The following is a 13,099-nucleotide window of genomic DNA, read 5'->3' on the forward strand; positions in this document are numbered from 1 at the left end:
AGATTTGGGTTACACAGGGAGATGTGATTGCCAGGAGGTGGGGCTGGAGACTGGTTCCTCTACAGGAGCACTGTCCAATGTAAAGATTCCATCTGGATTTTCCAGCAGCCGTGTTTAAAGAGGAAAAAAGAAATAGGTGGAATTAGTTTTAGTAATATATTTTAACTTTATATCTCCAAAATACTATCAACATCCAAAAAATGTTAAAACGATTATTTATGAGATAGTTTACATTATTTTTTGTATTAGGTCTTTGCAGTCTGGAGTACATTTCACACTTACAGCATATCTCAAATCAGAAGCTAAATTATATCCTGAGTACTTGCTGTGTTTATATTTCATAAAATTTAAAGTTGAAAACATAGATTCACATACCCAAGTTATTCTAAAAACTTAAAAAATGAATCAGAGCATCAGTTTTTAAATTTAAATTAATGAAGTGAAATCACTGTGTCCCTCCATGACACTAGCACATTTCAGGTGCGCAGAGGCTTCTGAGTGGCCCTCTGAGCCACCTCCGGCAACTGCTGTGTGGGCAGTGTAACTCAGGAGGGACTGGGTTGGCCACGCCAGTGCCAGGCACACGGTGTTCCTGAAAGACAGTAAGGAGGCATTGAAGTTTTCAGGAAAATAAATCTCGTACAAAGTTTGTAATAAGGAGGAACTATAGACAGAGACCTTAGATTCCACCAACTCCCGTATGTTGAACACAGACATGGCTTAGTACTTTTGGTCACTAAACTGGTTATGCTGCATTTAACCCAAGGCTTTCTTGAAGAATAAAGCATCAGACAAAAGGAAGCCTTTCTCTTTCTATTTAATAAGTTTTTTTCTACAACTTTATTGAGGTTTGTTGATGCACAATTAACTGCATATATAGAAAGCATACAGTTTGATGAATTTTGGCCCATGTATGAAATAGTCACCACAAACAAGATAATGGGCATTTCCATCACCCCTAAAAGTGATGAACATTTGCTTAGGGCGTCTTATTTCTAGGGTGCCTGGTAGTGAATGCGAGGACCACAGGTCTGGTCTTGGTCCTGCTGAGTAGCTGTGAACAAGGTGTTACAGTCTCTGGAGACTTTTGATTTCTAATTATCATAGATAGTACTTGTTAGCTCCAGAAATATATTTAAAATATTTAACTTACAAGTCCTGGAGGCCTCTGCTGTGCCAGGTGTTAATTTTTTTAACTGTATCGGGGGTCTTGGGACCACAGCTCCTTACCCACTTGTAGTTGAGCGTTTTAATAACCATACAGCTGTATTAACAGGTATCAGCATAGATGATGGGTGGCTGCACAGCAGCCAGGAAAAAAGCCACAAACAGCCTTTCTCATTTCTAGGCTCAGGCATTGCTGGCAGAAGAGGAATTGAATAGTGTGGGAATGTGGTTTTATTATAGGTAAGATGCTCCTAAGGGTGTAACGCTTTGCATCGTTGACTTGGAGCCGGGAGAGGCACACACCGCATGATGTGTGTTGATGGGCGCAGCTGTGAGTAAGACATGCTGACGGCTCAACTGCAAGCCTCCCTTCTCACCGTCTCTTCTTGGCCCAACAGAGGGTGTTCAGAGCTCTGCAGGATCCCCATGGTGGAATACAAACTCGACAGTGAAGGCACCCCCTGCGAGTATAAAACCCCTTTCAGGAGGAACACCACATGGCACCGGGTGCCCACCCCTGCCTTGCAGCCCCTCTCCAGAGCTTCCCCCATCCCCGGCACGCCCGACCGGCTGCAGTGCCAACAGCTGCTCCAGCAGGCCCAGGCCGCCATTCCTCGAAGCACCTCCTTCGACCGGAAGCTGCCCGATGGCACGAGGTAATGCTGGTTTCATTTCCTCAGGGGCGGCCCTTGTAAATCACTGAGGCGAGAACTTGGCATTGTAGGGAAGATTTTTTCACTTGGCTTGGTCACTTCTGAGTTAGCCTGTTCACAAGTTGGCAAGCAGGGTAGCAGGGCAGGCCCCAGATACGGTGGTACCTGGGGTCTGGCACTCTCCTGGCCCCAAGATGGTGCTGGCAAGATGCAGGTCCTGCCCACCAGAGCCACAGCTTTTCCTCTTCATCCAGTATCCTTCCTCCATGTCCACTGGCTTCCCAAGATGGGAAAGGTACCCCAGAAACTATTCTGCTGGAGCCTTTAGAAAAGTGTGAACAGGTTGGAATACAAATAAAACAAAACTGAACAATCTGTGCTTAAATATCATCATAATGTGAGGAATACTTTAAGAGGTTCCCAGATCATTAAGACTTTCTCCTTGTTTTTCTCCTTTTTAGTTGAGTTTAAAATTATTTTTTCAAAGAAAGAGTGCATACACTTGTTTAAAGGTTAAATCTAATAGCATTAGAAGCTGGTGAGGGTTTTCAGATGCCTAATTTGCATAGATCATTTTAACAGAACAAAATAATAAATTTCTTATTGTGGTAAATTCCTACTTCTTTTAACTTTTATGTGGCATATAAGCCATGGTGATGCCGTGAGTTTTCTCAATGATGACGTGTCAGGCTCCGGTCCCGCAGACCGTAGACTGGGGGCCAGGCTGGGTCACAGCTCTAACTCACTTGATGTGCTGTAACCATGGGCCTGGTACCATCAGCTCTGAACCTGCAGCTTCTTCGCCTGACAAACAATAGCAGGAAATTTTGAAGATTGAATGGGTCAATGCATATAAAATGCTCAGAACTGGGCCTGGCACTTAGTAAGCTTATGTAAATGTTAACCAGAATTAAGTGATAAGGTTAAAACATTGTAGTCATCCTCTGCCTTCTCCAATTTATTCTTTCCAGAGTGAAGGCAGGAATGGTGTTAATTTAATTTGACATTAAATTATCTTGGCTCTGGGTCTCCTAACTCAAAAGTCAGCTGGGCTTATAACCTTCCCATATTCAAAGAAATGTACATAGACAGCCCTGGTAAAAGAGGCAGCAGACAGTAAGCAACATGTAGAAGGAAGGGAGTTTGCAGAACCTCCCTTATTAAGTAAATTTAAATAATTAGAATTTGAGTAAATTAAATTAAAATTTATTTAAAGTAAAATTAAGTAATTCTAATTTAAGTAAATCATAGAAAAAACCCAGAAGTATTCTGGCAGCAAAAGGGAAACTTGGCAAGCACATCTTCATCAAGTGAGGGTTCATGAGTATCTTTCATTTTCGCATGTCTGAGAAAAAAGATGGCTAGGATTACATTCAAGAGATGTGTGAAAATAAACGGTTTACCTTTCTGCACGAGTTTTAGGTATAGAACTGAAACGTGACTTGTCTTATATTTCACATGATAAGAATTAGAATTCATAATTCTGTATTCCTGAGCATTGTATTGCTGTTCTTCTTTATTTCTCTGGGAGGGAATCAATCTGTGCTCTAAATCTTTAGACAGTGAAGGCTTGTCCTGTCATATCCCGTTCCTAGAACAAATTGCCAGTCATAAACCACCTGATCTCTCCGGGCATCACCGATTCTTTTTTCTTTTTCCATGATTTATTCTGTTTCACATGGCAGTATGTTTTTCTTCCTTTTCTTTGTCATTCTCAAAGTACATTTATTTGAGAAACAAAACAGGCCAGGTCAAGGGGCTTGGCAGATAGTTCGGTGCCCTGTTAATGACTCTAGTCAACCTTTCAGAAGCTCACCCAGCAACCAGTCATCCTCCAGCGACCCCGGACCTGGCGGGAGCGGACCCTGGAGACCACAAGTGGGCTGCGACGGGTACCACTCATTTTTACCTTACTGCTATCCACTGGGAGGAACGTGTTTCTGTGACTCATTCAAAAGCATTTACTGTACTCCTGCTGTACCCGGGGCCATTTAGGGAATAAACAAATGCCAGACGTGCTTTTAACAAGTGACTTGTCCAGGTTAGAAAGCTCATTATTACTATATAGGTAGTGCTCACCTGTCTATGTTCTCAGCCTGTCGTTTTTTTTTTTTTTTTTTTTGGTTTTGTTTTTTCCTTTTTGATGAGGAAAGATTTTCAGAACATGAAAATTAAGGATGTGAGGGCTTAGTTGCCCTGGACTTAAATTGCTGATGAGGAAAGACCGCCCAAAATCAGAGAAGCAGGTTTAGCATTTGGCTTTTTTTGCTTCCTGTCCAAGAAGCACTGGGAGGTTGCCCCAGCACAGCTAGCTGAGAGCTGTCCTTTGTAGTATCCATGCAGTCTCCAGGAGTCAGCAGCTCAGGCAGAGCCCGAGGACTTCTGTGAACAAAGACACTGGGTTGGCCAGTCCCACCACCTCTGGGAAAAGAAGAGCGAGCGTGGCGTCCGGGCACGCTCCTGAGGAGTGGTCTGCAGGGCCACGGTGACTTGGCACGCTGCTTTGGGTTGGAGTTAGGAGCTGGTTGCACTGATTGAGAGGAGAGAATGGCTAGTCAGTGGGAAGGACTTCGCCGTGAGGAGCCGCTTACATCACTGCTCCTGCAGGTGCACAGGGAACTTTCTCTGCATTTGTAGTCTGAGTTACATGTTTTTCCCCTTAGATAATAGATGGAGTTCTTAAAAGTTGCATGTCAAGCAGCTTTCTAAATTACATTGTGTTTTAAGAGAAGTGGTTTTGATGCTGTTTTTTTTCTTTTTCTTTTTTTTTTTTTTTTTTTTTGTATAAATAGAAAACCCTTTCCTGGCTTTTTCTATAAACCAGGGTCTTAAACCAGAATTCTGTAAATAAGGATCACTTTGTAATGTGAATAAGTTTTCTTCTATTTATTTTTTTCATATTTAGGGTTTTCATAAAACAAAGCCTGCTTGAATGTAGTCTTTCTCTTTCTTCTCTTTTTTTTGAGATGTAGCCTCACTATGTCACCAGGCTGGAGTGCAATGGTGCGATCTTGGCTCACTGCAACCTCTGCCTCCCAGGTTCAAGTGATTCTCCTGCCTCAGCCCCCTGAGTAGCTGGGATTACAGGCACACACCACTATGCCTGGCTAATTTCTGTATTTTTAGTAGAGACAGGGTTTCACCATGTTGGTCAGGCTGGTCTCGAACTCCTGACCTCATGATCCGCCCACCTTGACTTCCTAAAGTGCCGGGATTACAGGTGTGAACTACCGCACCCAGCCCTTTTTCTTTCTCAAGAAAAATTGAATATCAAGATATATCAGTGCCATGTATTCTAGGCATAAGGTAAAAAGTGACCTCCACCGTAGCTTACTGGGACATTGTCCGATCCTGGACAGTCCTTCAGCCTCCTGGTGTCAGCACCCATTCTTTATCTGTAAATGGCTATCATCCAGCTGCTTTTACTGACCTGGTTAAACCACATCCCACAATTTTGGATGCTTTTAGCTTCTCTGGCGAGGCTGAGCTGACAATTTGCATTTTCATTTGCCAAAAGACCAGTTCCTGGATAGGGCTTTCCCTCACATATCCCATTTGGAAGCCGACATTCCCGTGCGTTTGCTGGCAGGTGGCATGGTGAGAAGGGACAGGCTCAAATCTGTGTCCTTTTCAGGTGCCAGTCCCCTCTACTGCTTGAACACCAAGGCTCAGGCCCTTTGGAGTGTGATGGAACCAGGGAGAGGGAAGACTCCATGGAAGCAAGCAGGCACCCGGGTAATAAGGAACTCCTGGAAATTGACCTCCCTTGCTCCCCTTTCTTCCTCCCTGACCCCCTCTCCATCACTCGTTCATTTTATTCATTCATTCATTCAGCCTGTGTGCACCAGGCTGAGGTGATCAGCTGGGTCTCCAGATGCAGGAGAGGGTGTGGTCACGGTTGGTTGTGGTTGTGGTACCTGCAGAAATTAAACACTTAGTTTGTGGTGGTGGTTCTGTCTATTTTTGTGGCATATCTATTGGTAAGACCAGAAATTCCTAGAACCACAAGCCTGGTTCGTTTCCCTAACCGTTTGTCCAACTTCTGTTTTTCTTTACTCTTTTGCTAACACTGGAAATTGGAAATTCAGCTCCTTCTCTTTATGTGACAGAAACCAAATGGCATGGCCCTCCTTCCAAGGTCCTGAGTTCCTATAAGGAAAGAGCTCTGCAGAAAGATGGAAGTTGCAAAGATTCCCCCAATAAGCTTTCTCACGTAAGTCCTTTGTTCATAAGCCCTTCACTCACCTAGCCAGGACTGCTCTGTCTCGGCACACAGTGGTACAGCCTGCTTCCTGGGGATGCGCAAGAGCACATTACCTCATGGGGCTCTTAGAGATGAGGTTAAAAAAGGAAACTATCTTCCCGATTTATAAAGGACCCAAAGAAAGGTCATACAACAAACTAGTGGCAAAGCCAAGGTTATATCCTCAGCCTTTTGATGCTCAATATCCAGGGCAGTAGTTACTAAATCATGTTCCCGTTTGTAATCTGTTAACCACTTACCAATTTAGTGGCACAAAACAGAAGCAGAAACTGCTAAGCAGTGTGTGTGGTCAGAGGAACTCTGCCCATAGGTAGCCATTTACTCTATGGTCACAGACGATTTAATAATCACAGCCGCAGCCGCCTATCTCGCTTGTCAGGATAGAACAGCACCCACGTGGTAGTTCTCAGTCCTTTGCATGTGTTGCCATGTTTACCCCTTGAAGAAACCCTAGGAGGTGAGCCTCCAGGGAGACTACCTCAATGAAACAAAACTTCCATTTAGATGCAGAAGCAAGAACGATGAGTTATCACAAATAAAGCCAACATTTTTAAGTGGCTTATTTTTTAAAATTTGCAGGTGAAGATAATTTATAACGTCCTGAATTAACTGATATCTTTCCTGTATCTTAATGTGTCATCAGCCAGCTTTGCAGTTGTCCCTTAGTGAACACATGCGACATTTCTTCTCTCAGCTGTGACCACTATCTTGTCTTGAGTCAGCCTCACCATATCTATTTAAATCCACCTTTACAGTGTTCTCATTACTGGTTTCAGCAGAGGGTTGCAGGGTGTGGGCATAGTTTGGAGAATGTCGGTATATGATGAAAAGGTCAAGGTGATTTGCTTAAGGATCTGATAGGATGGAATGAAAAAAGATAAGACCAAACCCCTTTAAAATCTACCAGGGCATGGCTCATTCTTATGATTCCAAAGCCCTTTGCTGTTGCTTCAGATCTTGTTGCTTTTCCCAGACTGAAGAGAAGCCATGTCTGTATGAACACATTGTACCGACAGGGACATTTCTTTTATTCTGTTTGCTTTTTGTCTTCTAGAGACCCTTCCCTCCGACCCGCCCCCCCAAGCATTGACTCTTCTTCAGACCTGTTTACTTGAAAGGGAGTCCCATCTCTTAAAGGCTTGGGACATAATTTGACTGGGGCTGTCTCAGAGAGAGAGCTCGTGTTTACCTTGTGCTTTGCAGCAGCCAAAGTGCTTCTGCATATATTATCCCATTGGCTTCACACAGGAGTCACAGAAGCTCCATATTACAAGCACAGAGAGGGTTAGATTAGCCAGAAATCCCTACCTTTGTCACTGGAACTTGCATCTTCTGCCCCAAACTCAAAGCTGGCACTGTTGTTTTTGAAAAAGGAAATGCTGTCATTGCCCACATGGCAGAGTGAGTAGAAAGGGTTTGGGTGAGAGCCCCTGGCTTGTAGCTCAGTGAGTCAGGGAGAGAAGCAGCAGAGTTCGGGATTCACTTGAAGGCTCTCTGTTCCTCTTTCTTCTCAAGATTGGGGATAAAAGTTGCTCCAGTCACTCCAGCAGCAACACTCTGTCCAGCAACACCTCCAGCAACAGCGACGACAAGCACTTTGGGTCTGGCGACCTGATGGATCCCGAATTACTGGGGCTGACCTACATCAAAGGGGCCTCCACCGACAGTGGCATCGACACGGCCCCATGCATGCCCGCCACCATTCTTGGCCCCATGCACCTGGCGGGCAGCAGGTCCCTGATCCACAGCCGAGCTGAGCAGTGGGCTGACACTGCTGATGTCTCGGGGCCTGATGACGAGCCGGCCAAGTTGTACACTGTGCATGGCTACGCGTCCGCCATCTCTGCCAGCAGTGCTGCGGAAGGCAGCATGGGCGATCTCAGTGAGATATCCTCTCATTCCAGGTAAGCCCTGCAGCACTGCAGAGTAGTACCTGCTGGTGCCACCTAGGCCCTGCCTGCTGGAATAGGGCAGAAGCCTGAAATATAAGCAGTAGGGGCAAAAGGTAGGTTGTGCTGTTTTCCTAGCTGTCTAACATCAGAGGAAAGGAAAGGCTTGTTTCTACAATATGAAAATGTGAAAGTTTGCATGTTAATAAGTCCCTTGTTTGTGATTTCCCCCCGTTTCCATAAGTTTGAGCGAAAAGTCAATAGAGATATGAAATGCTGTAGTCAGGCCACTTATGTCTCTCCCTAATTCAACCTGTTGTCCCTACATGTTTTGGAGAAGAGATGGTGCTGACTAATCTTCAGACTGTAGTGGGAAGCCATGAGGCCAGCGTGTGCATGAAGTACACGTAGCTTGCTGCCAGGAGGGCACGCACATACTTTCCCCCTGTTCCTACAGCCCTGACAGCAGGGGAGACCTGAAATTATGTGTGTAACAGTGAAAGTGTGTTCAGCTCTGCAGCTGGGGTTCATTCAGTAAAGACTAGCTAAGTGTAAAGGAATTGTGTTCTAAGTACTCTAAGTGTAGGTGTTTAATACCTGCTTATGAGTAGCTTTAAACTCCTGTTTGACATACTTACTCTGAGGTGGTTTTAAAATACCTAATTTGTGATTTCTGTTCACTTTCAAAGACTAGGCAGAGGGCAAAGAAATGCATTTATTGAGCTTGGCTGTGGACAGAATTTATTTACAGCAACTACCAATATCATTTTTCTGCTTGTTTCCAAGGCCTTCCCCAATTCAGCTCCAAGTCACTCTCTGACTCCTGCCCAGAATGCTGGAGGGCAGAGTCTAACTGCTAGAGGGCAGAGTCAGATGAACTAAGGATGAGAATACTTCTTCCAGGTACCTAGTGCCGTGAGGGAGCATTTCTCCAAATGATGGTGCTCAGGGCAGAGCTGTAGAGGTCACGCTGAAAGGCTGTTTATGTTCCTTAGGCTCCCCTTCAGAGTCCTCCCTCACGCCACCATTGCTAGGGGATGCTGAGTGTCATTCAGGGACCTTTACATTACAAGTTAAAGAAAACTCCATGCTGATTGGTTCACGCAACCAGAGCCATATTGGGGCTCATGTAACCAACAAGTCCAGCACTTTCAAGGTTCTGTTTGACCCAGCAGCTTAAAATGATACTGCTCAGGACCGGGTTGTCGCCTTCCTCCCACTCCACCTGACCATTTCCCAGAATCTCAGCATTCTTCTCTTGGCTGGAAACAGCTGTGTCACCTGCAGACCTCCCACACTCATGCTCCTCTGTCCACAGTAAGAAAGTGGTTCTAGTTTTTGCGGAAGAAACAGGTTTCTGCCCTCTCCAAAGCCAAACCCCCTACCTCCACATCTCTTCACGTGTTCTTAGCTCTACTCATGTAGTTAGGGGTAGCATCGCCTAGGGCAGCCAGAGCCCTCAGCTTGGGCTGGGATCAGTCCCTCTCACCCAAGCCATGCAGCTAAGGAATGGCAAATGCAGCCACTCTCCCAGAAGAGAAACAGGGCATTATTTGTCTTGGAGAAGGAGGTGTGGACACCAGAGAGTAGAAATCATGTGTGTCCACCGTGTACCCTTCTTCTGTTTGCTGGGGCAGAGGGAGCTTAGGATATGAAAATTATTTTCAAAACAGACATTCCTACTTTTTACCAGCTCTTTTTAATAATTTGACTTAAAATAGGTTTAGTACTACTACTAACTGACATAATAATTAAGAATTATCAGTGAACTTGGTTATCTGAATTATTTCTGGCTTAATTTCAGGAACAGTGGTCATACTGTAGAAACTATCTCAGGATTGTACATCCTGCTAACATCTAATTCAAAGTTTAGATGATGAGTAAAAGAGCCAATTTTATGACACCTTTTTGGACAGATGTCATTGGCATCACAAATAGAGTTTTGTATTATTATCAAGCAAAATTTCTATGGAGACTGCCTTCAGAGTACATTCATTTGTTGGTATTTGGTAGGGATACTCACCGGCATTTGAAATGGATTTTCTTGACTACCTTATCCATTCACAAATTTAATGGGCTAGACTCTTAGAACGTATATGAAAGTGCTAGATTGGATTTCTGATTGCTTTTACTTTCTTCCACCACCCTAAATTGAATGTGGCCCGGCTGTTGTGGAAGTGCTAAATGTTGAGTGAGTGGAACCCTTTACCACCCGACTGCCCTTTTCTTGTAATTCTTCGTTGATGGCGACTTTGAAGCCACATTTCAACTTGCATCCTAGGGTTTTGCTCAGCTTGGAATTGAGTCATTGAATGGAATCTTTTTAATACTTCCTCTTGCCTGCCCTCCACCCTGCACAGGAGGCGAGGAGGAGGGAGGGGATTTACAGCATTTGCCTTGTTTTCTGTGTGCTGAGTGAAAGGCAGGTGATTCATTAGAGCACGAGGGGCCAACCCATCAAGTCACACAAAGATTCTGCCAACTCTGAAATGCCAAGCCCCAGGTGGGGCATGGGCGGCCATGAGGAATGCTCCCTCAGCCCCCTACTTTCCTCTTCTGTCCCAGTTCAGGCAGCCTTGCAGTCCCCTTGGAGCTAGGGCCTACTGCTGGAGGACTTGGGCTGTGACTGGGAGCAAGTAGCCCGGGTAACAAGAGCAGAATAAACTTTCAGGAACTGACCATCCTGGCTAACGCCACATTTCTGCCTCCAAGTGCTCTGTGCCCTTGGCCTGTGTGTTACTTTCTTCACAGCACCCACCCCTAGCTGAAATGGATTGTGTTTACTGCATATTCCTTCCCACGAGAAGGTCACGTATTGCTACCTTGTCCTCACTGGAGCATCTGTGTTTTGAGCTGATAGGGTCATGGCCTGTCTTGTTTGCTTGTATCCGCAGCACTTAGTACAGTTCTGTGCACATGACAGGCATCTGAATATTTTTTGAATGAAGGAAGGAACTAGGAAAACTTCTTGATAAATGCTTATTGATGGAGTTAATAAACCAGTGCCTGGGTAACCTAGGGAAATAGGAGGAATGTGGGATTCATCATTCCCACTTCACAATGTCAGGAGCCCCGGTCAGCATATGGTGTACTCTTAACTCTTTAATTCTGGTTTTTCACCACAACACCATAGCAGCCTCCTCTAGCCCCAAGCACACACATACACGTTCCTTGGCAGCCACCCGGGAGTTAAATAAGTACAGAACTGTATATATGGCATGGTTCCAAGGTTGTACCAAGGAGGCAAAGGGAGGACTTAAAACTCTTTAAGACAAGTTACACTCTTGTGAGGAAGAAGGGAGGTGAACAGGAATCATCTATTAAGCAGGACAGGCACATATCTAGCCTGCTTTCTCCTGCTGCTCAGTTCTTCTAGTTCAGCAAACACATTTTTTCTTTCTTCTAGGGCCGGGCACTTAGATAAGAGCTCACACAAAGCAGTATTTATGCTAGCCTAACTAAGGCTTTGCAAAATGAAGTAAATCAACTGCAAAAACAAACTCCGTGTTCTGGATTCTCCTGTAAATGGCACACACGATGTTGTGTTGTTTATCGTTACTCAGGACACCATACCTTTCTCCTGGTAAAAATGATTGGCCGTCAGCAGTGTAACTCTGAAAGAAGAGCATTAGTCCAGAAGGAAAGGATTCTTGAGAAGTTTGTGGGCAACATTCTAGAATGTTTATCAGCTTCAGGGAGCACTTCTGTGATGATACGGCTGTTACTAAACAAGGAATTGTGCCATATCACCCATCAAATGGATTCTGTACATTTTTTCTTCAAGTTAACTTTAAAATATCTTACAGTTGGGATAAAAGACATTTTTGATGGAACCTAATTTTTAGAAAATGTTATAAAACAAATGGAAAAATACATAGTTTGTGGTCACACTGTCATTACCTATACATTTTCAAAAGTATACACTTTGGTCATTTTAAGGGGGAAAGGTGAGTAACTTCCACACATGCAGCATATTAACTGTACCACGATTTTGAGTGTCCCAGGCCTTTACCAACAAAACATCTCGGGGATCATCAAAGGATTTGAAATACCTGAGAAACATAGTCAGTGGAAGGCAGTGCAGTCTCCCATCAGGTTCTTAATGGAGAAACTAAGGCCTTAACCCTTATGGGACAGTTGGGAACTGGCATGTGGACTGTCTGTTACATAACAGTATTGCATTCATGCCTGATGTCCTGTACTTGCCTTCACTTGGTTAACTATTGGGGGGATGTCCTTATTCTTGGGAAGTAAATGCTGAAATATAGGAGTATGATGTCTTCATTCTTGCAACCAATTCTCAGATGGTTCAGAGAGGAATTAGTGGATCTAGACAAAGGGTATGTGGATGTTTATTCTTTACCTCTTCTGTAGTTCTGAAATTTTTCACAGTACAAGAGAAAATAACATACAGGGCTTCAGAGCCCATTATCTAGACATAGAGTTTTCACGTTAGGGTTCCCTAACTGGCGTGCATCCCAGTGAGTGGGAAGAGTTCATTGGCTCCTATTCTTCGGGCCTGTTGATCACTTGCTTCACTCCTCAGGTCTCGAGGAGTGAACACTGTTCTCTCGACCTGGTGTTCCATGTGTGGATGTCATTGGAGAGGCAGTGCAGCATCTTCCTGAGGCCCACAGTTAGTGTCCAGAGGGAGGGACCCGCCAGTCCAACTCAAGGACACCAGACCAGCCACCAGCAACTAAGTTACTTCATAGGAGTAGATGAGGCACTTCATTTGTTGCCTAATTTTATTTAATAAAATAAATTTTCCAGAATGCAGAGACCCCAAAAATGGGTCAATTTGTTTTATTTCCTCTTGAACCTCTACAAAAGGTTCGTTTTAATGTCATTCTTATTTTTATACTTTCTTCGTCTTTTATGATACTTGCTTTATACATGTATCAGAAAAGGTCTGTGCTCACCTGGGGTTTCAGAGTAAGATTGTATTTCAGCATACTGGGGAGCTTCCTACCTCAGGAACCCTGTGTTAAACTCTTTCAAGAGAAAAGACTCCTACTCATGAATAATCATTTCCTGGGTCACTTTCTATAACTACATATTTATGTAATGCTTACACTATGCTATGCACTGTTCTAAGTGCTTCACTACTATTAACTCAGATAATC

At 44.2% G+C, this 13,099-nt stretch overlaps 1 protein-coding gene across 3 annotated transcripts in view; it reads left to right on the plus strand.

Moving 5' to 3' along the window:
* SIPA1L2 (signal induced proliferation associated 1 like 2) overlaps positions 1 to 13,099 on the plus strand; it is a 230,774-nt gene that overhangs the window by 184,717 nt on the left and 32,958 nt on the right. For 2 of the 3 annotated variants that reach the window (XM_032242333.1, XM_032242335.1), the window contains exons 10-14: positions 1,566 to 1,823; positions 3,629 to 3,712; positions 5,455 to 5,555; positions 5,930 to 6,033; positions 7,600 to 7,988. In XM_032242333.1, coding sequence (XP_032098224.1) covers positions 1,566 to 1,823; positions 3,629 to 3,712; positions 5,455 to 5,555; positions 5,930 to 6,033; positions 7,600 to 7,988 — 936 coding nt within the window. The remainder of the gene's footprint in view (positions 1 to 1,565; positions 1,824 to 3,628; positions 3,713 to 5,454; positions 5,556 to 5,929; positions 6,034 to 7,599; positions 7,989 to 13,099) is intronic. The other variant, XM_032242334.1, reaches the window with a different exon arrangement.

This window comes from Sapajus apella, unplaced genomic scaffold, assembly GCF_009761245.1.
Source record: "Sapajus apella isolate SASKATOON/1434 unplaced genomic scaffold, GSC_monkey_1.0 scaffold49, whole genome shotgun sequence".
NCBI lineage: Eukaryota > Metazoa > Chordata > Mammalia > Primates > Cebidae > Sapajus > Sapajus apella.